This window comes from Gymnodraco acuticeps, unplaced genomic scaffold (assembly GCF_902827175.1).
Source record: "Gymnodraco acuticeps unplaced genomic scaffold, fGymAcu1.1, whole genome shotgun sequence".
Lineage (NCBI taxonomy): Eukaryota > Metazoa > Chordata > Actinopteri > Perciformes > Bathydraconidae > Gymnodraco > Gymnodraco acuticeps.
This window is the reverse complement of record NW_022989904.1, coordinates 291,907-317,397: the sequence shown is the minus strand read 5'-3', so window position 1 is coordinate 317,397 and position 25,491 is coordinate 291,907. Positions and strand designations below refer to the sequence as shown.

General features: G+C 41.0%; 1 protein-coding gene across 5 annotated transcripts in view; it reads right to left on the bottom strand.

Moving 5' to 3' along the window:
• The window catches only part of pds5b (PDS5 cohesin associated factor B), a 59,086-nt gene that overhangs the window by 13,996 nt on the left and 19,599 nt on the right, over positions 1–25,491 (bottom strand). For all 5 annotated transcript variants that reach the window (XM_034207277.1, XM_034207292.1, XM_034207295.1 and 2 more), the window contains exons 2-12: positions 20,450–20,575; positions 19,859–20,062; positions 19,485–19,571; positions 10,381–10,478; positions 9,462–9,588; positions 9,004–9,084; positions 8,102–8,242; positions 3,272–3,387; positions 2,733–2,827; positions 2,368–2,513; positions 1,754–1,905 (exon numbers count right to left, since the gene is read on the bottom strand). In XM_034207277.1, the coding sequence (XP_034063168.1) occupies positions 1,754–1,905; positions 2,368–2,513; positions 2,733–2,827; positions 3,272–3,387; positions 8,102–8,242; positions 9,004–9,084; positions 9,462–9,588; positions 10,381–10,478; positions 19,485–19,571; positions 19,859–20,062; positions 20,450–20,557 (1,355 nt within the window). In that variant the 5' untranslated portion in view covers positions 20,558–20,575. The remainder of the gene's footprint in view (positions 1–1,753; positions 1,906–2,367; positions 2,514–2,732; positions 2,828–3,271; positions 3,388–8,101; positions 8,243–9,003; positions 9,085–9,461; positions 9,589–10,380; positions 10,479–19,484; positions 19,572–19,858; positions 20,063–20,449; positions 20,576–25,491) is intronic.

The following is a 25,491-nucleotide window of genomic DNA, read 5'->3' as shown; positions in this document are numbered from 1 at the left end:
GAGGTTTCAAAACAGAATGTGCTGAGAGAACAGAAATACTCTAATGCTGCCTGCCGTGTAACTTTCCCACACACTCAGGAACTGCCTGTTACAATGCTGAGTTTTCCTGTTGGCAGCTGAGCAGCAGAGTGATTGAATGGATGACAGCCCCCTCTCACCCTGTTCTGCAGTCAGATCTGAGACTAGGAAGTCATGGAGTTGTCATTTAGGCTTTTTACGGAGGTGCCCACTTTGCCTCAACATGGCTCATCTACATCAGCTAGTGGCATTTTGCTGAACGACTTTCGACAACCCCCACTGTGCGGCACTGTAGGCTCTCTGTTGTGCGTGTTTAGATGGAGGAACAATAACACACCAAATGATCTTGTTCACAGTGAAGCGAGCGATGCTGCAGTGTGTTGCATAAAGCCTTAAATCTCAAAAACAAGTCCTGTATATTTCACTTGCTTATGAAAACAGCTGTGATTGCGTTACAGAGCCCTGAGGCTGCTGTAGGTGGTGTCTCTTTGCTGATTGTCGAACTGCAGTGACAAATCATTCGAGTCTAGAGAGAAGCTTCTGGGTTCTGAAGGGCTGATTAAAAAGCCTGATTTTACCGTTTGTGCTTGAGATTGCTGAAAAGTGTTTGGAACACGGCCAAAGTCTGCTGTAAAGTATCTCAATGTGACAACATTATCTACATTCAGCTGGTTATCCATGGGACAAGACACATTAATCAAACAAAATTAAGTGCTGGAATTTAAAGTACCCTGCCAATAGCTTAAGGCACATGCAAAGTTGTTAATGAGCAATTGATTCAAGGAACTCACTGAGCCTATTCAGCACTAAAGGGAATGGATTTAAACTAGGGCTGTCAGTCGATTAAAATATTTAATCGCGATTAATCGCATGATTGTCCATAGTTAATCGCACATTTTTTATCTGTTCTAAATGTACCTTAGAGGAATATTTTTCAAGTTTTTAATACTCTTATCAACATATGAGTGGACAAATATGCTTTATGCTAATGTTTATTATCATTTGAACAATGACAAATATTCTCATGAATATTAAACACAACAACCTCTGAACATTACAAATATTCACCTCAATTCAACCTGGAACCTCTCTCATACAATAATACAATACAAATTGTGTGTGTGTGTGTGTGTGTGTGTGTGTGTGTGTGTGTGTGTGTGTGTGTGTGTGTGTGTGTGTGATGGATCGTTGGAGCTATGTGCAACTCAAGGCATATGCTCGAACGGGAGCTGCCTGGACGCTGCAATCATGTTGCGCACTATCCGTGCTGAGTGTGCTGACTTTTCGTACAATGTCCCACTGTCTGGCTTCCTGCATAAAGTCAAGTGCTCGGCACAGTTGTGGCGAGATGTCGCTCCTCTGTTTTCATTTAAACAGCTCCTTATATCCGTTAGCGCAGCTAGCTAGCACCAGATGCTAACACGTGGAAGTGTGGTCTGCCACAAGCGGGCGACAGGAGCGGGGTGGTCAGCATCAGCTTGTAGATGGTATTTTAAACTCGATGCGCTCTGAAACTACGGGGCGGCCGAGGACAAAAAACACACATGCGTTAAAATAATTAGTGGCGTTAATTTTTTTTTGCGTTAACGCGTTATTAACACGTTAACTTGACAGCCCTAATTTAAACGCTCCATCACTTGCCCCCAGGTTTTCCAAAAGCATCATTGAAATTGGTGAAGGTGCTTTGACGTTTCTACGTGTTAGATATAACAACCAGGAACACATGCACACAAACCTGTCATCGATGCTGTTCTGGTAGTAGATGTGGAGCAGCTTGTCTTTGATCCAGGAAATCTGTTTGGAGGCCTCCCTCCCGCCCTCTCCCTGCAGCGAGTACTTCTTGTAGATGGATGCCAGGCCCATCATGGCCTCCTTACGTACACGCCACTGATGGAGCATAGGAAAAGAAAAAAGATAGATATTAGCAATTATGGTTGTATGAGAATTTGATGAGACGTTACAATGGATTTTTCCCACCCAAGAAGGCAATTTTGCATTGATATATGATAAAGGTTCCTCAGTAAGAAAATTAGTAGTGGGTAGGCTACATTGTTTGACAACTTCCTAAAGAAACAAAGCCTTTAAAATAAAACCTACATTGCACTTCTTGTATGATAATGTGTTTGTAGATGTTTTTGTTCTCATACAGTTCTCATTATTCAGGTTCTGTATCAGACAAGGAAATCTTTAGGCTCAACAGAAAAAAGTAACTCAATTGATATTGTTATAAATATAAATAACTGGGTTTTTTTACAAACTTTTGTTGACATATTGCCCAGGCCTACAAACAACACACTGATAAACAATGAGAACATGCAGTCCAAAGTCCAAACGTAGAAAACAACTTACCCTCTTGTCCAACGTCCTCTCCTTTACAAAATTAAGTAATGCATCGTTTACTAGAGACAAGTCTTTCTTGGCAGCAGTTACTATAGAGACAATGACATCATGGCGGATAGCCTCCTCTGGGTCATGTGATCTAACCCTCAGGAATTCTGGGAAAGAAAACAGGGGCAAATGAGTGGGAAGTGAAAGAACGTGACGTCTCTAACACATAGAAAACACCCAGCAATGGCTTCTATTTTTACAAATAACACACTAATTAGCTTTTAACCTATTATTAAAAGTGTCAATGTGTTATGGTATCACTGGAACATAGTGGCAAAATGACCACAATGAAACATTTTAAACAAATTCACTTTCAGCTGATTTACCTGTGAGGTCTTTGGCCAGGTCTGGGTGGTTCATGAGACAATGACTGGCAAACTTAACACACTCCAGTCTGATGGGCACATGGATGTCGTTAAACCTTTTGAGGAAATAAATTCATGTTAATATCAGGATCTCCACAAGGCAAAAACACAAATAACCCAGCAGGGTGCATATCCACACGGTGTATCTCAGGGTGCAAAACACAAGTGACTATAATGTACACAAATCATAGGCTGGGAAGAAAATCTCACCCAAAAGCTTCTCTACAACCGAGTATAGCAAAAAGTAATTTCTAAAATGACCTAGAAATGTGTGGTTTTCATGTTTACCACTTAATACCCTTGTTGTAATTTGTCAAAGACTTTAATAATGACTTGTGTGAAACTCAAATAACCAGTTGAACGGCTGTTTTGTACGAATGAGTAAGCCAAACACATCAAACATTGAAAATGAAAATGAACCCTTTTGATCATACTTCAAATACAGTTTTTATCAGACGTTAAGCATCTGTATATGTAAAAGCCACATTTCTGAAACCCACCTGCCCAGGTAACACTGCCACAGCGGTTTGTTCTGTGCTGCCAGCTCAGAGTCCTTGGCTCCAAACATCTTAGCCAGCAGCTTCACCACCTGCAGCCTCTCGTCATTATCATTACTCTGCAGACACACACACACAGAGGGATGATGCAGAGTTTGGCTGTTTCCAATGGGCATACAGGCCAAGTCATTTACATTGACCACATTCAAAACACTCCCATAACACAAAGGCGGCAGTTTCTATAGTATCAATCTTGTTTTAGAACATCGGAGACAATGAGACGTTAAGGCAAAAATGAAGAGACAAGGTGTGAAGGAGAGAGGACGAAAGAAGAAAAGCAGTGAGGATGGATAGACATGAAAAACGTGAAGGTGAGACAATGAATGATTGAAGCTGAGAGACAGAGGGAGTGTGTGCAGTCTGTGGGGGAGATTTTATCGCAGCTATTATTTTGAGGAGAGGCGGTGATCTACACTCCCTCTGAACGGTTAAATGAGCGTTATCCATCAGCGGGAGGCCTTTGTGAGACGCTGCAGAGGCAACATTATGCTGACTGCATTATCTTTCTAATATGAATCAACAACCCTGCAGAGAAAGTGAACATGTGCAATTCTGTTGGTAATAGGTCAGAGACTGTGGGTCTTTAGTATGGCGTATGGATCAACTCCATAACAAAAGCTTTGCTGATACTTCTACCTTTATGGCTGCTATTATCACAACTAAATCTAATGATAACAATAACCATAATAAAAGGTGTTTATCAGTCAAAATCCTAATGGATGCGTTAAGGTGTTGCATAAAATAACTATATAAACAACATGAAAGTCTTCATTTAGAGCCACAAAGCAAAATAACAAACAGCAATAAACATTGAAAGTCTGAAAACCACAAAGCACTTTGGGGCTTTATTTGTTTAAAGTGGACCCATCATGCTAGGCAATAGCATAGGTCTCAGATATATACAAATATATAAAAAACACGTCTATGAAGTGTTTTGCTCAAAATACCAAACAGATCACCCATTCTAGCCATGCCTCATATCCCTCCATTTCACTTCCTGTTTCAAAAGTGCTGATTTTGGGTATAAAGCTTTAAAAAAAGAAAATAAATTGATAAATAAAAAAGGAGGGGTCTGAGCTCATGCGGGACCCGGCAGCTACTGTCTAAACTAAATACTGCCGTGATGAAACGCCATATCGTTAGGGATGCTCCGATTTCTTAAATTTCCAATTTCGGGGCCGATCGCCGGAATCAGTATCGGCCGATCCGATCGAGTGGGCGGGGCCTAAATGGAAGATTTAAACATCACTTTAAATCTTCCATTTAAAGTGATGTTTAAACTCAGTTAATGGGGCTCATTCACTGGAGCTTCCACAAACAACAATCAACTTAATTATTACATTCAAATGATGTACATTATTCAAGTTTACATTCGCTTTGGATAATAACACGGGAGAAATTAGCGGAAGCGCTCTCTTTTCCTCTCTCCCTCTCTCTCCCCCCTCTCTCCCTCTCCTGACAGCCTGTCAGTATCTCATGCAGCTCACTGATCCAGTAATGAGTGACCCGACAATGAAGAATACATATATTTATAATAACTAGTTTAGCTTGTTCCAGAGGTAGATAAAATAGCTAAGTGTGTTAGGTCTAACTCTTACGGTACGTCCACACAGCAGCTTTTCGAAAATCTTGGAGCTGGGCGTGTCTGAAAGCTTGGGGATTTTTTGCGAGCAACGCGACCAACAACCAATCACATGAATCTCCCGCCCCCGACATACAAAGCAAAAAACCCCGGGGATTTTATGCGAGCAATATATATATATATATTAGGGCTGTCAAACGATTACAATTTTTAATCAGATTAATCACAGCTTAAAAATTAATTAATCATGATTAATCACCATTCGAACTATGTCCAAAATATGCCATTTATTTATGCATATTGTTGTGGGAATGGAAAGATAAATGAAAGAAGGCGGATATATCCATTTAACATACAGTATCTATGTTTATTATAACATGTTTCTGCGTGTCAAAATGAAAGACAACCCACACACCTATCAATCATCAAACCGTGGGGTCTTAATTCATTACGTGTTGATTTCTATCAACGGGGGAGTACTTCAGGAAAGTCGACGGGGGGGCGGCGGCTAGTGGAGTACTTCGTGACCACAGAGTGTGAACGTTGTGATCAGCTGTTTTAGCGCAGTTCTCCAGTGAAGGGGGGGGGGGGGGGGGGGGGGGGGGGGGGGGGGGGAGTCTCCCTCCGCAGCCGGTTGGCGTAGTTTTGGCACAATTCCGTTGTACAGACCGACGTTAACAGCAGCACTGTCTGTGCACACGGAGACCGACTCTGTCGTCCGGTGATCTAACCGCCTTCTGGAAAAGCTTCACAAGTACGTCGGTACGCAAATGCGCTTTGTGACACAAGTGACGGTACGCATTTCAGAGAGATTACGCACATAACCTGCTTACCAGTTATGTGCACCCCTGGGTTGCGTTCCGATAATCCAAAAATTAGCTCCTAAGTTCTAACCCTATCTCCTATTCCTTGACCTCTGAGTGAAACGTCACGGGGTTAAGGGATAGTGGATAGGAGAATTCAAAAGGATTTAGGAGAAGAGACCGCGGTACTTTAGAGAATCCGAATGCACTTTCACTATCCGACGTGTTTATGATGCGCCAGCGGACGTCATGAATGTGCGTCTGCTGCTGTGGGGAAACTATGGAAAATACAGTTTTCTATACAGCGGACTACAACATGGATGTTCAATAAGAACGAGGGACTACTGTAAACTCATCTAGAGACTCTGCACCGTGCTCTGATGCTGTTGCTTTATGCTTTATGAACGTGGACAACAGAGAAACATATTCTTCATGACCAAAGTTGGAATTGAAATAAAAAAGGAAAGTGAAACTTATGCTCGTCACCCTCTCCCTCCGGTCCACATTAATACAAATGATCCCAATACGTATGATTGTATGAACTATGAAAAGATCTTAAAATAAATACAAATGTATTTATTATAAACGTTAGTCCTTAACATCTATCACTGTGTATATCACCATTCAAACATCTTTTAAAAGTTGAACAAACTACACACAGCTCAGTAAAGACTGTGAGATGTTGACTTTATTTGATCATTTCAGTAAAAACTAACGTTCATGTTTCTCTTTTTGATTATAATACTGATGAACGTTCAAAACAAAGCACTTTGGCAACTTACCACATACGTTTTAAAATGCTTAATAAGCACCGTAACTTTCATGATATCATTTCTCTGTTGAGTGACGGCAAATGCTGCGGCTGCAATGCATTGTGGGGCAGCATTTTCTCCTCTCCTTTCGGCTAGGGAGGTCCAGTGGTTCCTAAGCTAAATGAGGTTATAAAGGAAGTTTGAAACCTCCTTTCCTTTCATTTGGAGAATTGGAACGGCACTTATCATGGCTGCCAATGACGTACTTCCGGGTCATTTCACTTGGTTAGGAAGGTTCCTAAGCTAAATGGACTATTGGAATGGGCCCCTGTACTACAGCAAAAGTATTCTCCGTCGGGACTTCCTGCAACAACACCACGCCGTTATCAAAGATGTTCTATTGAGAAGACGATCACTACGTGACAAAAGTTTTCAAAACCGTGGCTACTGAAATCAATCTTACTAACTGCTGTCTGTGCAATTTACTCCGCGTGAGTTGGCAGACTTTATTTTGCTTCCTTTAACATCATTTTTCATGGTGGGGCTAAGCCATTTCTTGGTATGGGTGTAGCCTACCCCAGCCATACCCTGGCGCTGCCACTGGTGGCACGTATGGGGCGGGCCATTCTGCACATGCGTTAAATGCGTTAAATATTTTAACGCAATTAATTCAAAAAAATTAATTACCGCCGTTAACGCGATAATTTTGACAGCACTAATATATATATATATATATATATAAACTCCCCAAACAGGCGAAAACCTACCAGTTTCACCCACTGTCTCTGCCACCTCCCTCCATGCCTGGTTCCTCCGGTTTGTATCCCGTTAATAGTTCTGGTCGTAAAGAACCGGGTGATTTGCTACCGTAATTTCTCGTTTGGAATATGAGGAAATGAACTGCGGTCTGGTTCTCCCTGTGTGTGTTTCGCTGCGCTTACTGGTCCGGCGGGCGGAGCTGCATGATTTCTGCTTCACACACGTTGCATACAGCTATTTTACTGTCTTTTTCGGACACCTTAAAATAATGCCAGACCAGTGAAGCCATTTTGGCGAGCTTGTTTTGCCGCACACAGAGAAAAGTGTCATGTATTTTACGTCATGCGATCGACTCTCTACCGCTCTCTCGATCGGTAGAGAGTGAGTATCGGCCGATCTCGATCGGTGACCGATCGATAGGAGCATCCCTACATATCGTGGATTATTTCTATAACAGTATGGAGCTCAAAGGCTTTCTCTCTTGCCGGTTATACCACAAGGTGAGTTCCTTTTTATTTCCTGCTTCTTCACACACATGCTCTCCAGTACAGGTTAGCTCCGAGTGTTAGCGATGCTAATGTAAACATGCACCGACCATATTACTTCCAAAACAGTCGGGCATTGTTTCTGATAGGGCCGTGGGTGTAAAGCCAGCCTACATTTCCGATATTACGTCATATCGGATGCAAATCTGGATCAGCTCCGTTGTAGCCCCGTTTTTAGAGATGTGGGTACGGAGGAAAAGAGAGAGGGTTTTATTTTCTGACGCTGCGTGAGTTCCCTGACAGACCGGGGACACATCCTTATGTATAAAAGACATCAAAAAGTGCATTTTGCATGATAGGTGCCCTTTAACTGACGGAGTGTTTTTCTTTACCTTGAGCTTGAACTCGAGCTGCGGAAGCACTGAGAGCAGCAGATGGCTGTCGATGTTGTAAAGCTCCAAGATGAGGTCGAAAACATGCTCGGACAGATCGCTGACCGAGGTCTTTCCCAGCATCAGCACCTGGTTGAAGAACTGATGAAGAGCACAGAGAGGGAGGATTCATGGTTACTGATAACACACAAGGACAAAAGAAAGCCCACAGGGTCCTGAAACTCAAGCTGTGACTATTCTGACATGAAGCTCCTTTTTTTAAGGTGTTCTTAAGGATGTGTTTATATCTCTGCATTAAAACAAATGTAGAGGTAGATACTCAAGATTATATTAGCTGTCAGGATAAAATAAGGATGTGGAACAAAGATGGTAAGGTGATTTATTTATATTGTGATCTTTGGGAAGAAGAACACACTGCTCACAGGTGAGATACAGAATAGCATCGCTAGTGATTCACTGTTGAGCTCGAGCACACCTCCAGTTATGGGACTATTCCACCAATATCCAGTAGAATCAGTACAAATCTGAATTTACATCACTGCAGGTGCACCACGCGAGCCTCAGCACAAATATTTAGAAGCATCAATGTTTTATGTCCAACAGCTGATTTTTATGTCCAACGCATAATCTGCTCAGACACAAACCTCTCACAGTGCCAAGACATTTTTTATCATGGCTCATCGTGTCATGCTCTTCCAATTAGACGACGTGAAACAAACTCTGAAGCTACAGCGTCCACTGTTTCACCCGTACAAATCGCACATCTCTATCAAGCATCATTTCTGAATTTGATGACTATATTGAACATGACTGCAGGGTGTTGGGTACAGAAAATACATCCAGCCATAGCTATAACAGTGTAAAGATTACAAAAAGAAACAAGAGTGTGTCAAAGATCTTACATTGGTGATGTAAGGCTCGATAGCCTGAGCAGTCCTCTTCAGCAGAGCTTTGGCCAGGTCATATGCTTGTTTATTTAAATTCTAGACAGAAAGACAACAAGTGGTGAATAAAACATCAGCAGGGTAGATAACATGATCAGACAGATGAGAGAAACTATACACAATGTGAAAAATACGGGTGTAGTCCATCATTTTGTGGTATAAACTCAAAAGAACCCCATTAGCTTGCTTGTAACAGACAGATGTTTCAGCACAAACTCCTGAGCTGCGTTACCACCTACCGCCTGCAGGGGGCTCATTGAATGAAAGGGAATGGAAAACAATACACCCAGTTCAGACTGTCAGGTAATGAGATGCTCTTTTTATCAACATTTATTGTGTGACAATGCGTGTATACATGGATATATGTTGCTTTTTGTTAGATTGAGTACATGTGTATCTATACATGGAGCAGATACCTTGTGAGCTGGCACCAGGTTGACCAACACAGTGTCCAACAGCTCCTGCGACACGGTGTCTCCCTCGCAGATGATGGAGCTCATCAGGTCCACCATATGCATGTGCACTTTCTGGTTGTGGCCGTTGCTAGGGAAACAAGGCGAGAGATTGACAAAGGTCAAGATTGGCTTCATTGCATGACTTGCAAATATGATATTCCACAATCCTATTCAGGTAGAAACTGAAATAGAGTGGCTTTAGTGAAATGTCAGATATTTCTCTGTTTTGTAAGTTTCATGTGTTTCCTTTGCTGCATCTCTCATCTTGAAAACAAACTGTCCTCACACAAACAGACTGCGAAGCACTGATAACACAGAGTGGGTGTACTGGTTTATAATGATCTGCATTACAGCAGGAAGGCAATTATTACCTAGATTTGTATCTTAGAGACTGCTTTCCTCAACACTGCCAGGCATTACTAGGCTCATTACCTCCTATTTACTCTGTCATACACCCCCTCCCACCCCCAAACATATTAGGACTGCATTTCCCCTACACCTTCTGGCTCACTGCAAACATTTTAAGCAGAGCTGTTCCTATATAATCAAAAAAAGCCTTGTGTTGGCACAACTTTGACACAAACACAAGCACAATGTTGCTCCAATGGCAAAGAGCCAAGCTCTGTACTGCAGAATTCAGCCCTCAAGGTTGTGCTCAGCAGAGTGAAATTGAGAGCAGAGTAAAGAGGGATCAAAGGGAAACAACGGGACGGGTAATTTGCTGTTTCATTATTTTGCAGTAGAGACACATTTAAGGTTCCAGATGGTGCTGTAAGGGCTCATCTCTGAGTTTAAGGGACTGCCGGAGCAAATAAGGAGGGAATGTGAAACACAAATACTAACAATCCAGCTGAGATGGGCTTTTATAAAAACGACTTACTTGATGACCTGGAAGAGTGTTCTGTAAAGCTGGGTGAAAATCTCATTGCTGTCTTCGAGCTCAAAGCAAATGTTGTAGGACTTCACCCATGCTATGTTCTGAACAAAAAGAGAGGAGGGACACCGTTAGTGACAATACAATTCACAATACACATGCAAACTAGTCAGGAGAAAGAAGAACAGGGTCATTTCCTTTAAATCATTTTTTTCCTTTGTTTTTTGGTATCAACCGACTTGTGAGAGAAATATCTGTCTCTTTAGCTCCTAAATGCCTGATTTATGTTCACTGGCTATCCGCTGACTGTGTTTAAAGCAACAGATTCAGGTAATGCAACTCCTAAATTAGCATTCATTATGCTGTCGGTTTTCAAGTAGTATAATGCTACCTTGTTTAGTTTAGTTTCCAATAAGCTTTAGATTTAGACAACTTATTAAATAAACGCCTTCATGGCTAATTATTTTTGATTTCTCTGGTGTTGCAAAAAATACATAATTAAACCTGCCAGTCCCAAAATTGCTCCTGAATGTCCAATTATAACCCTTTTTTAAATTACAAAAGATATTTATTTTCACCAGGGGGCACAACTCTCATTAGACAAACCAGAGCAAATTAAAAACACACAATTAAGCATGAAAACCCAAACCATTCTTAAAGGTCTCATGTCATGGCCATTTCCACTGATCATAATTCCATTGTTGAGGTCTACTAGAATAGATGTATACTGTGCAATTTTCCAAACTCACATTGGTTTCCTATACAGCATCTCTGTAAAGTATGTGTATTCAGCAGTATTCACTCTCTCCACTAAACGGCTCGTTGCAGCTCTTGCCCCCCCCTCCCTGTGAGCCCAGTGTGCTCCGATTGGTCGGAACCAGTCGGGACGTTGTGAATCGCGCTGAGCTCCGTGGAGGTGTGATTTCCTTGTTTAGCGATACACAGCGAAACGCAGCCAAACTCATCCTGAGCACACACAAAGTCACAGCCGAAGTAAAAACAATAAGTGTGGCTTGATATTGAGTAAGAAAAAGGTTGATAAACGCTGTGAGAATGGGTCTGCAGAGAGAATGGGTCTGCAGAGAGAATGGGTCTGCAGAGAGAATTTCGCCGCGATCCCAACTGTCTGTTATCAGCCTGCAGCCAGGGAGGAGAAATCAGCAGAGCTGCCTGCACTGAGTGTGTGTGTGAGGAAGTCCGTGGATTGGTCAATTTGGACCAATCAGCGGGGGCTTAACGTAACGGCTCCGCGGACGTAACGTAACGGCTCCACGGATTGGTCCATTTCGTTCCGGGTACGGATGACATCATGCGTACCCGGAAGAATCAATGGACAGTGACGTATCTCCAACGAGGCGTTTTGGGGAGGTATTTTCTGTTTTAGAGTTTTACTCGCTACAGGGTGTACTGTAGGGTTTTGACTCTGCACACCGTTTACATTAGTGCTGTAGCGACGCGTCGACTTCAAAATATCGTCGACGACATATTTCCGCGTCGACGCGTCGCCACCAGACTGTATGACGCCACACACACGTGGGTCACCCAAAGCAACAAGCAGTTCGCAATCGCACTTCTAACACAATGGAGACTGAAACGGCTACCACCTCCTCCTCACAGGATTGCGCACGAAGCCCTCAAATGAAAACATCTCGCCCCAGGTCTTCAAAAGCATGGGAATATTTTAAAGTTAGTCCAAAACGCAAAGATATTTATATATTTATATCTCACTGAGACTGCTGCTTGACCGGAAGCAGCAGCTAGCTGTGGTGGCAACCATTAGTAGCTAGCATTTGCTCTCCGATTTAAAATGGAATTATGGATTATAAATTCAATAATTTTTTTATACATAGACGTTAAAAACCTATGGATTAACCGATTCAGCCGCGTTTTTTCTCATTTGAATGCCATTGAACACGTATTTTGATCAGATTGACAGCTACGGCGGTGAGACGATCTCCCTAGAAGCTCTGTGAAGGTACGTGTTGTGATGACTGTATTTGCTTCCCCTGTCGCGAGTCCGGATCACTCAGTGATGATACTATGTACCTACATAATCTGTGGAGTCTCAGCTTTAATTGGATATATTGTATGTGCAGCTACGATAAGTAATAAGGGTACTTTTATCTTGAGATCTGTGCCAATGTCCGTTAGCATTTTTCGCTCAGGGGTCATTTAGATGCTTCTTATGAGACTTGTGTTTTGTTTTGGTAAACATGGTTTGTATCGTCAATTAGCTGAGATTATTTCCGTTAATCTGGTATAACACATTAATAGGTTCTTAAATATTAAGATCCCCTGAGACACAGTATCGTGAACATTTTTTTTTTTTTACATTACGTTTTTTATGAATTGAACAACAGAAAAATAATCGTTCGATTAGTCGACTAATCGATCAAATAATCGCCCGATTAATCGTTTTCAAAATAATCGTTTCCCCCCAGCACTAGTATACATGCATAAAAACCTTCATAACATACAAGGGGACGGGTACTAACCGGAAAAGCATGACATGGGACCTTTAAAATAATAATAAAAAGACTGAGAGACTTAGGCTTGTAATTTTTTAGGAGGCATACAATATTTATTATTATCTATTTTAAGTCATTCCTACTGAGAGTATGCAGCAGCCTGAAGGAGAGCAACAACTCTGCCAGATATAGAGGAACATGTTTTCCATAAGCTTCTGTTGCACGGTGGGAGAGTGTGCATGGCGTGTCACTGCTTCCTGATTTATGTCTCTACACTCGCCCTCAGCATCATTTATTTACGATACAGTTACATAAGCTCTTGAATAAACACATGAATTAGTAAATGTATTCAGAGGACCAAAGGTCAAATACTTTGCTAAATTCACAGATTATCTAAACAACTAGCAATGCTTATTTGGAAAAATGATTTGTTCGGTCAACAAGTCATATACTCCAGCACAGGTTGTCACGTTAATCTTATGGGTAAATCTGTGTTGCCATTTTTAAACCAATAAATACAATATCATTCCATCAACAAAAAAGTACAAAAAAGATCAAGGAGCTGCTCTTTCCTTATTGATATAGAGCGGTTACTTATAATACAAGAGAGCAAATACTATTCAAAACCATCAATTGTTCCCCAGCAGGGTAAGGTTACTATGCGAAGTACAGAAATGTTAAGATTCCAAAGAAACCTGTTACACATTCACATACAACCCAAAACACGTAGATCACCCAAAGGAGGGATTTCATAGAGGTAAACCAGGCTTCTTTTTAGAAATTCTGTTTTTCAATGAAGGTTTGAATTTGTCTGGCGCGGGTTACCATGGTAACTTATCCGAAACATTTCCGGCTAAACCTTATTTTAAAGGTCCTTTACAGACATGTTTTAAGACATAAAGCTACTCTAAGCTATTTTATAAATGTTCCACCTTTATTCTCCATGTAGATCGTCAGCGTCTGTTTGACTGACTACCACCCTAAAAAGTTTACTCTTTAAAATCCAACAAACAAAGTGATTGAGATCATTGCATTTTAATTAGTTATACCAAGAGATACTTTTCTAAAAGCACTATGGGTGATTCTAAAAAGGATACAGACTAGATAAGGAACATCAATACTGCATTGGAAAATATGCATTGTCCTAGGGAGGGACAGGAAGTGTATGTGTATATTAGGGCTGTAACCGAATATTCGTTCGTTGGCCAACTATTCGGGTTTCAATTTCATTATTCGGATATTCGTTTTTTAATTTTTTTCCCCCTAAATATATGCATATATATACAGTGGGGCAAAAAAGTATTTAGTCAGCAAGTTCTCCCACTTAAAAAGATGAGAGGCCTGTAATTTTCATCCTAGGTACACTTCAACTATGAGAGACAGAATGGAGGGAAAGAATCCAGGAAATAACATTGTAGGATTTTTAATGAATTAATTGGTACATTCCTCGGTAAAATAAGTATTTGCTCACCTACATACAAACAAGATTTCTGGCTCTCACAGACCTGTAACTTCTTCTTTAAGAGCCTCCTCTGTCCTCCACTTGTTAACTGTATTAACGGCACCTGTTTGAACTCGTTATCAGTATAAAAGACACCTGTCCACAACCTCAAACAGTCACACTCCAAACTCCACTATGGCCAAGACCAAAGAGCTGTCAAAGGACACCAGAAACACAATTGTAGACCTGCACCAGGCTGGGAAGACTGAATCTGCAATAGGTAAGCAGCTTGGTGTGAAGAAATCAACTGGGAGCAATTATTAGAAAATGGAAGACATACAAGACCACTGATAATCTCCCTCGATCTGGGGCTCCACGCAAGATCTCACCCCGTGGGGTCAAAATGATCACAAGAACGGTGAGCAAAAATCCCAGAACCACACGGGGGGACCTAGTCAATGACCTGCAGAGAGCTGGGACCAAAGTAACAAAGGCTACCATCAGTAACACACAACGCCGCCAGGGACTCAAATCCTGCAGTGCCAGACGTGTCCCCCTGCTTAAGCCAGTACATGTACAGGCCCGTTTGAAGTTTGCTAGAGAGCATTTAGATCAGGGGTGCCCAACCTTTTTTGAACCGAGAGCTACTTTTAAAGTTGCCAGTCTGCCGAGATCTACCAGTCCAAATAGAGAGGCGTAGTTACTGACAGCCTACTACCAGGTAAATACACACTTCTACTTGTATAAAACTGACCTTTGTACGATGAATACTTCATAAAATACTGCAGATCCTTTATCTTACCTCTTTCTAATCTACACACATACAAGTATTTAACTGAAGTTACACAACAGTGTTGTTGATACGGAGTTGGAGTTTATTCACACGTCACATACTACAGTGGGTAATGTTTTCAAGAAGCATTGAACAGTGCTGCCACATATGACACAGGGAAAAAAGAAAAGACTCTGAACCCTTTCTTTGCCATTATATACAAATAGTGTTGCTACAAAAGTATAAATTAGGCTTACTAATAAGACAACTCAGATCTGAAGCTACACAGGAATCTGCTGCAACAGTGCAATAAAAAAGACAAAATGAATAGAATCAAACCCTTTTTTGTTGCATTTTAGAGTATAAAAATAAATGCCTTTAAAATAGGATGCAAGCAACACTAGTTTCTTAACCTAAATTGATAATAGACTATAATCAATTTAAGTTTGCATTCTTATACCATTTTGTACAATAATTATAATGAATAAGTTCAAACAAACTAAAACTTACAGCTGATTAATAACGGTATCTAACTTGAGTTTTTATTATATCAAAAACCTGTTGAAATGCTTCTGTTAATTTTACCGGCCCCCAAAAGCGCGTCAGCAGCCTCCAGGAATGCTTCTTTCACAACTTCGCCGTCTTTGAAAGACTTCATGTGTTTCTCAAGAACGTGACTGACACGATAAGATGCTGTGGTAGCAGCCTTGCTCTTGTTGTTGGGCCTGGTGAAAATGGACTGCTGTGCATTTAGCTGTCCTTTCAGGCCCCTCCCCTTTTGGGAGCGTAGGGCAGAATTAGGAGGGAATTCCGTCTCGTAGCGTTTGTGCACTGTTTTGAAATGCCGCTCCTAAATTACCCTTCTTCGATAAAGCAACGCTCGCATTGCAGATGAGACAGATGGACTTTGAATTGGAATAGATACAAAAATAATCATCCTCCCACTCGGAGTGAAAATTATATATTTTGGGCTTTTTTGTTTCTGCCATAATTGTGTGTGTGCGGACTGTCACTCCTGTTGACATGGACAACTTCAGCGAAATAGTGCCCACTGCCCACCAGCCACGCCCCCACACATGGGGTCACGCCGGCCAATCACAAAGCTTTGGTGCGTTCAAGTGCATTATTCTGGCACGGGAAGATTATGTTATAGGACATTAACGATAAAACAGAATATTGTTGTTCTATTTTTAGTCACATCTCGCGATCGACTGGGAATCTCCCCGCGATCGACTGGTTGGGCACCCCTGATTTAGATGATCCAGAAGAGGATTGGGAGAATGTCATATGGTCAGATGAAACCAAAATAGAACTTTTTGGTAAAAACTCAACTAGACGTGTTTGGAGGAGAAAGAATGCTGAGTTGCATCCAAAGAACACCATACCTACTGTGAAACATGGGGGTGGAAACATCATGCTTTGGGGGTGTTTTTCTGCAAAGGGACCAGGACGACTGATCCGTGTAAAGGAAAGAATGAATGGGGCCATGTATTGTGAGATTTTGAGTGACAACCTCCTTCCATCAGCAAGGGCATTGAAGATGAAACGTGGCTGGGTCTTTCAGCATGACAATGATCCCAAACACACCGCCCGGGCAACAAAGGAGTGGCTTCGTAAGAAGCATTTCAAGGTCCTGGAGTGGCCTAGCCAGTCTCCAGATCTCAACCCCATAGAAAATCTTTGGAGGGAGTTGAAAGTCCGTGTTGCCCAGCGACAGCCCCAAAACATCACTGCTCTAGAGGAGATCTGCATGGAGGAATGGGCCAAAATACCAGCAACAGTGTGTGAAAACCTTGTGAAGACTTACAGAAAACGTTTGACCTCTGTCATTGCCAACAAAGGGTATATAACAAAGTATTGAGATGAACTTTTGTTATTGACCAAATACTTATTTTCCACCATAATTTGCAAATAAATTCTTTAAAAATGTGATTGTCTGGATTTTTTTTTTTTCATTTTGTCTCCCATAGTTGAGGTATACCTAGGAGGAAAATTACAGGCCTCTCTCATCTTTTTAAGTGGGAGAACTTGCACAATTGGTGGCTGACTAAATACTTTTTTGCCCCACTGTATATATATATATATATATATATATATATATATATATTAGGGCTGTCAAGTTAACGCGTTAATAACGCAAAAAAAAATGTACGCCACTAATTATTTTAACGCGATTAACGCATGTGTATTTTTTTTCCTCGGCCGCCCCGTAGTTTCAGAGCGCATCGAGTTTAAAATACCATCTACAAGCTGATGCTGACAGCCCCGCTCCTGCCGCCCGTTTGTGGCAGACCACACTTCCACGCTCACCGGCAGGCACCGACTGGCTGTTGGGAGGACCGGGAGGGTGTGTGTATGTGTGGCCCGAGCGAGCGAGCGAGAGACCTTACGTGCATTGTTGTTGTTAGCATCTGGTGCTAGCTAGCTGCGCTAACGGATATGGAGCTGTTTAAATGAAAACAGAGGAGCGACATTTCGCCACAACTGCGCCGAGCACTTGACTTTATGCAGGAAGCCAGACAGTGGGACATTGTACGAAAAGTCAGCACACTCAGCACGGATAGTGCGCAACATGATTGCAGCGTCCAGGCAGCTCCGGTTCGAGCATATGCCTTGAGTTGCACATAGCTCCAACACACACACACACACACACACACACACACACACACACACACACACACACACACACACACACACACACACACACACACACACACACACACACACCACACACACACACACACACACACACACACACACACACACACACACACACACACACACACACACACACACACACACACACACACACACACACACACACACACACACACACACACACACACACACACTTTGTTTTTATTATTGTATTATATGTTTCAGGTTTAATTGAGTGTGAATATTTTTAATGTTCAGAGGTTGTTGTGTTTAATATTCATGAGAATATTTGTCATTGTTCAAATGATAATAAACATTAGCATAAAGCATATTTGTCCACTCATATGTTGATAAGAGTATTACAAACTTGAAAAATATTCCTCTAAGGTGCATTTAGAACAGATAAAAAATGTGCGATTAATTTGCGATTAACTATGGACAATCATGCGATTAATCGTGATTAAATATTTTAATCGACTGACAGCCCTAATATATATATATCAATAAAGGCGAATTGCCATATTCATATACTATATTTATACTTTTGAATTGCACTGTTAAAATGCGGAAATATATACAATCTCAGCCTGTGCTCCTGACATCGCGTTCACTCACAGTCATGAACGCAAACGGCACCTTCACACACCTGAACACAAAATGCCGAAGACTTCAGCTGTGTTGGACCATTTTAAAAATTGGACGACGGTAAGAAGAAGGCAGTGTGCCAAATATGCGACAAGAAACTGGCCTACCACGGTGGCACAACAACTCTGAAAAGTCACCTGGATGCTGTAAGTAGTAGCTTAGCTTAGCTTAGCTTAGCTTAGCTGTTGTCAAGTTGAAATGATGAAGCTGCTTTATCCGCCGTTTAAACAGTAACATTACACATGATAAAAAGTGCACTTACTTTGCTTGGAAAATAGTTGCAAGCAACCGAATTATTTTTTGTATTAGTTTTTCAATTTTATCCGAATAGTGAAAATAATAGGAGCAATGTGGGAACATCTGGGGCTAAGGCAATTATTGGCATACAGTTTGTTCATTTATTTTTCGTTCTTCATTTATTTAAATACTGTTTACTGTATCGATAACAAGTGTTACACTGTTAGGCCTACTGTTACGGCTATGTTATTAAAAGTATTGTTGTTATAACAGAAATATGTGTTTTGTATCTTCAGGTTGTAAAACGTTATAGACGGAATTTGGAACCAGATTTGGTCCCCGGGCGCTGGGCTGCGGCTGGGTTAAATGCAGAGGACACATTTAGTTTTAATGTATGCGAGTACTGAGACAATAAATAAATATAAATCGTAATAGTATGCTCTTTCTGCGCTTCTGCTTAACAGCGTGTTGTCAGGTGTCTCGGAGCGTGTTATGAAACCTTTTGAAGAAAAAAAATGTATTAAAAAAAAATAAAAATCTCTGCGCACCGAATATTCGCTGCTGATTACTACCGAATATCCGGAGCCCGAAAAATGGTATTCGGGACAGCCCTAGTGTATATGTATATATGTATATGATGTATTTGTTGTAAATGTGTATCTACACGCTTTACGTGTATGTAGGTGTGTGTGTGTGTGAGAATAATTGGGGGGGGGGGGGGGGGGGGGGGGGTCTGTTCTAAAAATGTGAAAATGTTTATACAAATCTTAAATGACAAAAAAAATAAAAAATTCCTGCATTGGACTCGTAGCCCGACCACTGATCCACACACATACAATAAAAATAAATAAATCAATAAATAAATCAATAAAATCAATAAATCACATACCTCAAGCAGGTAGAAGTATCTGTTGAACTGAGCGCTTTTCGTGTCCTCCAGTCCTTTGAGCTGCCTGGTGATGAACATGAAAATGTCCTGAGACAACAAAGAAACATGTATTTGGTTACTGAATGCTGATTAGTGTCTGTCAAATAAACAGGTTGTGTTTAGAAGCTCAATAAAAAGGTGTTTCAAGTTTCCAGCCAAATGCTGATCAAATTTCAGACCAACTTCCAAGTTGGCAAATAAAAATACAAATCTACTGGTCAGTAAGGTTAAGGTGGATACTCCAGGGAAAATGCAACAGGAAAACATAATTAAAACAGTGAGAGACTAATCCTAGTGATCCTAGATTTGCTGGAGCTAAATGTTCATGGTCTTGCCTTTAGTTTATCGGGGGAGGTGTAGGGCGCCTCGGGGGCGTAGATCCTGAATATGTCTGCCAGGCAGCAGGCTACCAGCAGACGCACGTCCTTGTCAGGATGTTTGAGGAAGAAGTCTGAGGCCAGGTGGAGGGCCAGGTTCAGGTACAGCTCCTTCTCCTCCTCAGAGTCCTGGTCCATGTCCATGAAGGTCTTCACAACCATCTAGAAGAGCGTTGGGGGGGGGGAAAGGCTGGAGGTTAGTGGCTGGGTTGGATAACTAGCTAGATTAGTTTTCGACTAACTTAAGTTTGCAATAAATAGGTTTTATGTCCCTCCTATAATTAAATGTGTTCATTTGCACCAAATAATACATATTTTAATAATGCATGAGCTGTCGTAACCTAATACATTCTGGCAAGTTAAACATAGAGACAGTACAACTTTTAAAATCTTTGAAATGTAAAAACATAAATATTACTACAATATTTAACAACAAAATCCTGTTCTAAAAACATGAAAGCCAATATGTCAATAACACTTAGATACGCCTGAGAATCCCCTGATCTGAACACACAGTAAACAGAGGAGCCGGCTGCTGCAGACACTGACCTTGAGCCTACGGACCATTTCCTCTTTGGAGATTTTGTCAGAAATCTCCTTGACCCCCGGGGGGTAGGTCACCTTCCCATCTGTGACTCGAGCTTTAGAGTGAGCCATCTCTTTAGCTCTCACTGCCTGGGGAGAGAGAAAGCAACATTTGTAAAGAATTAGAAGAGAGACAGAAAGAAGGTTAGACGGAGAACAAAGAGAAAGGGACTAAAAACAATAAACCTTGAAGAATTGCTGAACCTCAACCGAATAACTAAAAGTAGGAAGGCGGCACATTGCCTACTATTTTGAACCAGAGGCAAACCTTTTTAATACTTCAAGGCTGCGACAGAAAGCTGCAATAGAGACTCGTGAAATATTCAGCGAGGTATTCACAGCACACTAATAGCTTTCTACAAGCTGAATCAGGGATGAAATTGCTGTATTCAGAGACCAGGCTGACTTTTCACCGGAGCTGCTGCTACCATTGTGTTCAACATTTCAGGGCAGCGGCTGTAGCCTGTCACGGATCACACCAAATTCATATTTAGGACATTCACAAGACGCAAAATCAGCTATGACTTTCAATGAAGTACATCACTAATGGGTAAATCAGCCATGCTTACGCTGCTCTTTGGCAACAATACCAAACTGACCCCTCTCTCTCTTGCCAGTAGCTCTCTTCCATTAAAGATATTAAAGAGGCAGCAATGTGTCCATTAGGGCTGAACGATTCATCGATTTCAAATCGAAATTTGACATAATGCGATTATCAAATCGCAAAGCCTGCGATTTAAAAAAAAAAACATTTTTGTTCTTCTTGTGTGTCAGTCATCCACACCAATCAGAAGTGCTGTGCTCCACATGTACCAGTCATTGTTAACCAATCAGAAGTGGCCCATGATAGAAGGTGATAGACAGATTGATCCAATCACCTGCCAAGTGCTTTTGAAAGTGCCTGCCCTTTCCAAATGGCTTCCTATGGAGCTTTCCTAGATGGTTTGGTGAAACAAACCATCTGAGTCAGGTTAGTAATGCTCCATCACATGTTTCTATTACAGGGTGAATCTTAAACTGAAGCTTGACTTTAAAGCAACCCAACGGAAGTTTAATGTAAGTTTAGTTATTTCACTCGTAGCTCGGGCTGCGGGGGTGCTAGAGACGGGAGCACGTTGATACGACCTTCCTAGCCGGAGTTATGGCCGCATTTTACAATAAACTTCCGTTGGGTCGCTTAAAACAAATATCGCAATATCTGTCAGAGAAATCGTAATTAGATTATTTCCCCAAATCGTGCAGCCCTAGTGTCCATCCGGGAATATGACTTTGTTTTAGCTTCTTTAACTTACGTCAGCCAAATTAAAGCATGACTCAAGAGTTCATGATTATACAAATGTCTGCTTATGGAATTTGCAGTGCAATGATTAAAATACAACGTTACAGTGGGGGTTACAAAAAGATCTAATGCATTTAATACATTAGTGCATAATTCACAGCAACCGATCTAGAAGTCAAGAACTCCCCAAAGAGTTTTGAGTACAACAGAGGGAGGTAAGCCTGCTGAATGTAGTCTGCTGTTTTCTGATCAATAAATTAAAAGTGCACAATCCAAAAATGACCTCAGAAATAGCTCCTTATTCAAATCTCTAAAATATCTGCATTTACAGAAACACTTTCTTCCAGCCTCATGTCTTGTTCTCTTTTTTCTGCTTGTTTACTTAACTTCTTATGCCTAAGCATATATGTTTGTTGTGACTAGGGTAGGGCTGCAACAAACGACTAATTTGATAATCGATTAATCTATCGATTAATGAAACGATTAATCGACTATTCAGACTATTACTGTATGCCTTGCACAATTTCTCAAACGCTCTTATTTAGCCATCAACTTTTAGATTTAGCTTGAGGTTGTTTTAGGCATGTGGAAACTAACAATGAAGACAATAAAGATGAATACTTGATTCAAAAATACATATTAAATTAACTAAACATATTTTGAACAAAATTAACATTGCTTTTTATTTAAATTAAATAAATAATATTTCACATCAAAAGAAACAACAGTGTTTTAACAAATCGTATTAAATAATCTGATGACAGAACTGTGAACAGAATAGCTGAAACTTTAACAAAATAAATAACTCCGTTACCTCTAATCATTAACCCATGTTTGTATCATGTAGTTAACTGCGTGTGTTGCTGCTAGCATACATAACACCACCTGACGTGGAAACGTTACTCGTGGATGGGGCTACAGAGCTGCTTGAAAGACGGTCGAACCCGGTGCATTCCTCCGTCTGGATGTGGAGCACTTTTGCTAAATGTTTAGACACATTGCTCGTGTTACCGCCCTCACATGCTAAACTCTTATTGCACTTTGGCAACGAGCATCGAGACGGGTAAAGTTTAACCACACCTTGGAGCGCGTTCTCTCCGCCATCTCCTCCGTGTGTTGCTGCATGTAGCAGCTGCGTGTGTGTAAACTGCCCCGCCCCCTCGCACACAGACGGGAGAGAGATCTCGTCTGATCGAAAATACACCATAGACGCATTTGTTTGTCTTTTTACATATTAGAAACGAGTTGGCGACACTAAAACTGCGATATAATGTTTTTGTAGCAATAATACATGACATATATTTTTTAAATGTCTCCAGTAGCCTACCGATAAAAAGACCAATAACGTTGGAGTTTAACGGCGCATAAAACACATGTGATGACGTCACCAACGAATCGACGACTGAATTAGTTGGCAACCAATTTCGTAATCGATTTTAATCGATTAAGTCGATTAGTTGTTGCACCCCTACCTGACTTATACATCTTCAAAGGAAGACTGTGTTCATTCTACAATTACATGGGATTAAAGCAAAATGTAGTTTTACTTGTATAATACTTCAATTTTATATAAAAGACAGTTTGTTTTCATCTGTTTTCAAATAAACAAAGTCTTGGCTTTCAGAATATTAAACTTGTTTCGGCAAATTCAGATGATAAATACAACTTTGAAGCTTGTAACGGCATAATTGTAACATCACAGCAAGCATAACAACAGCCGGTGTTTCTTGTAAGTGTTTCCCCGGTACACAAACGCAAAAATACAAAAACACACTCGCTTCCCCCAGACCAGTAATACAAACGAAAATGTGTCTTCGGGTCAATGTGACTGATTTCGATAGATCAAGTCACATTTGGTTTAGGCACGAAACATACTACCAGTAGAAATACATTGCTTTCAAAATCGCTCTGTGTCGAATCAATAGATTATATTTCGTGACTATAAACACAAAATGCCGTGAGTGCTTCATCCTCTGAACACCACAGGATGGCGACTGTAACGCACATATTAACATAGGTACGCTCCTCTGAAATGATTGTCCCCTGCAATTATTATTATCCCTCAATCGAGTTCGCTATTCAGCTCGCTAACGTTACCTTTAAAAAAGGTAACATGCAACGTTAGCCTAATCTAAAATGCTCTACTACGGCGTACCTTTCATGTGGCTCGTCAGCGCAGATTCTCGCGTTATTTTTGCAAACTTTGCAGGAGGCTACTCGTGGGCTTGACCCTCGTCTTAGCCATGGCTTGTATTGGTCTTCTGCTAGCCAACGCTCGTTGAAACTGCAACCTCCTGGCACACAGTCATCTATCACTCTCATCAGAATGCCCAGGTCACACGTAACACAAACACTTGCAGGTCGCGCGCATAGCGTGGCCGCGGGAAGGCCGCAGCGGAGCTGTTTTATGTAGAAGCAAAGCAATTTGTTTCTTTTAATCTAAAAAGCGAACTATTCAGTCAGACATCAATTTATTGTAAAAGTAAAGCATTTACATTTTCAAGCACCATTCGAGCAAAATTCAAGCACTTTCCCAACCTTGAAAACACCACGTCAAATTTCAAGCATTTTCAAGCACCCGTACGAACCCTGCCCTAGACTAGGGATGGGTATCGTTAGGATTTTATCGATATCGGTGCTGCTTATCGGTATCGGTATTTTTCTATACTCTTATCGATACTTTTCAATAATTTGGTGGTCAAAATTATAGACATGAATACAAGATGTGAAGATTAAACATTCATTTTATTGTAATTTTCTTGCAGAAATAACGTATACATTAGCTTCTCAGAAGCAGACAAAAATAAACAAAATAACTTAAAGGGGCCTGGCTTGCCCTATCATGCTTTTTGGGGTTTTCCCACACAGAGGATGAAAAGAGGCATTTTTTTTTACATTTGTAAATCAGTTACATCTTCATCCAGACATTTCAAACTGACAACCTAGCTCGACAGGAGATCCTTAAAACATTGTCCTACAGTGACATCATGCAAAACTGTGATATGAAGAAATTGGTAAAAAGGCTAAGATGACAAAAAGATAAAGGCGAGTACATATATTATTCTGGATTGTACTTTTAAATCATCACAAAATAAATGATGTGCTGAACTGAAACACGTCAACATGTGTCTGAAGGTTTAAACATAGAACAAAGTATTTGAGCTTAAAATATGTCAATTCCTAGTAAACGACCAACAATTGCTGAACCATACATTGAAACGTTGACCTTTAACAACATTTAAATGCAGTTTTCCAATTCACAATGACATCTGTAAGTTTAACTGTTTAGTTTATAAAGCATTCAATGAAAGGCCAAATTATTATAGGTGTAGGAGCTCACATTAATACACCGTCAGTGTTAATAAACTAAAAAAAGACAAGGCGATGTGCCTGCAAGACTTCACTCAGGTAAACAAAACATATTACCCGTGCCAGCAGCTAACCTGCATGCGAGCCTTCGCTCAGGTCATATTTACACACGGCGCGGCTGAAGCCCGCTAGCACTATTAGCACTAGCAGTATCGCTAGCAGCCACATTGTTTAGGCTGTCAAATACGCTGCACCGTTTTAGATTCAATGAGTGTCTCGTTTGCAAATGCTTCATTAAGTTGCTTGTGTTACCCCCTTTACAAGCAACTAATTGAGTTGATAGATTGCACCTTGCACTATCGCCACTACATTTTTGCACCCAGACCTTCGATCGCTTTGCTCTGTCATGCCATGCCTG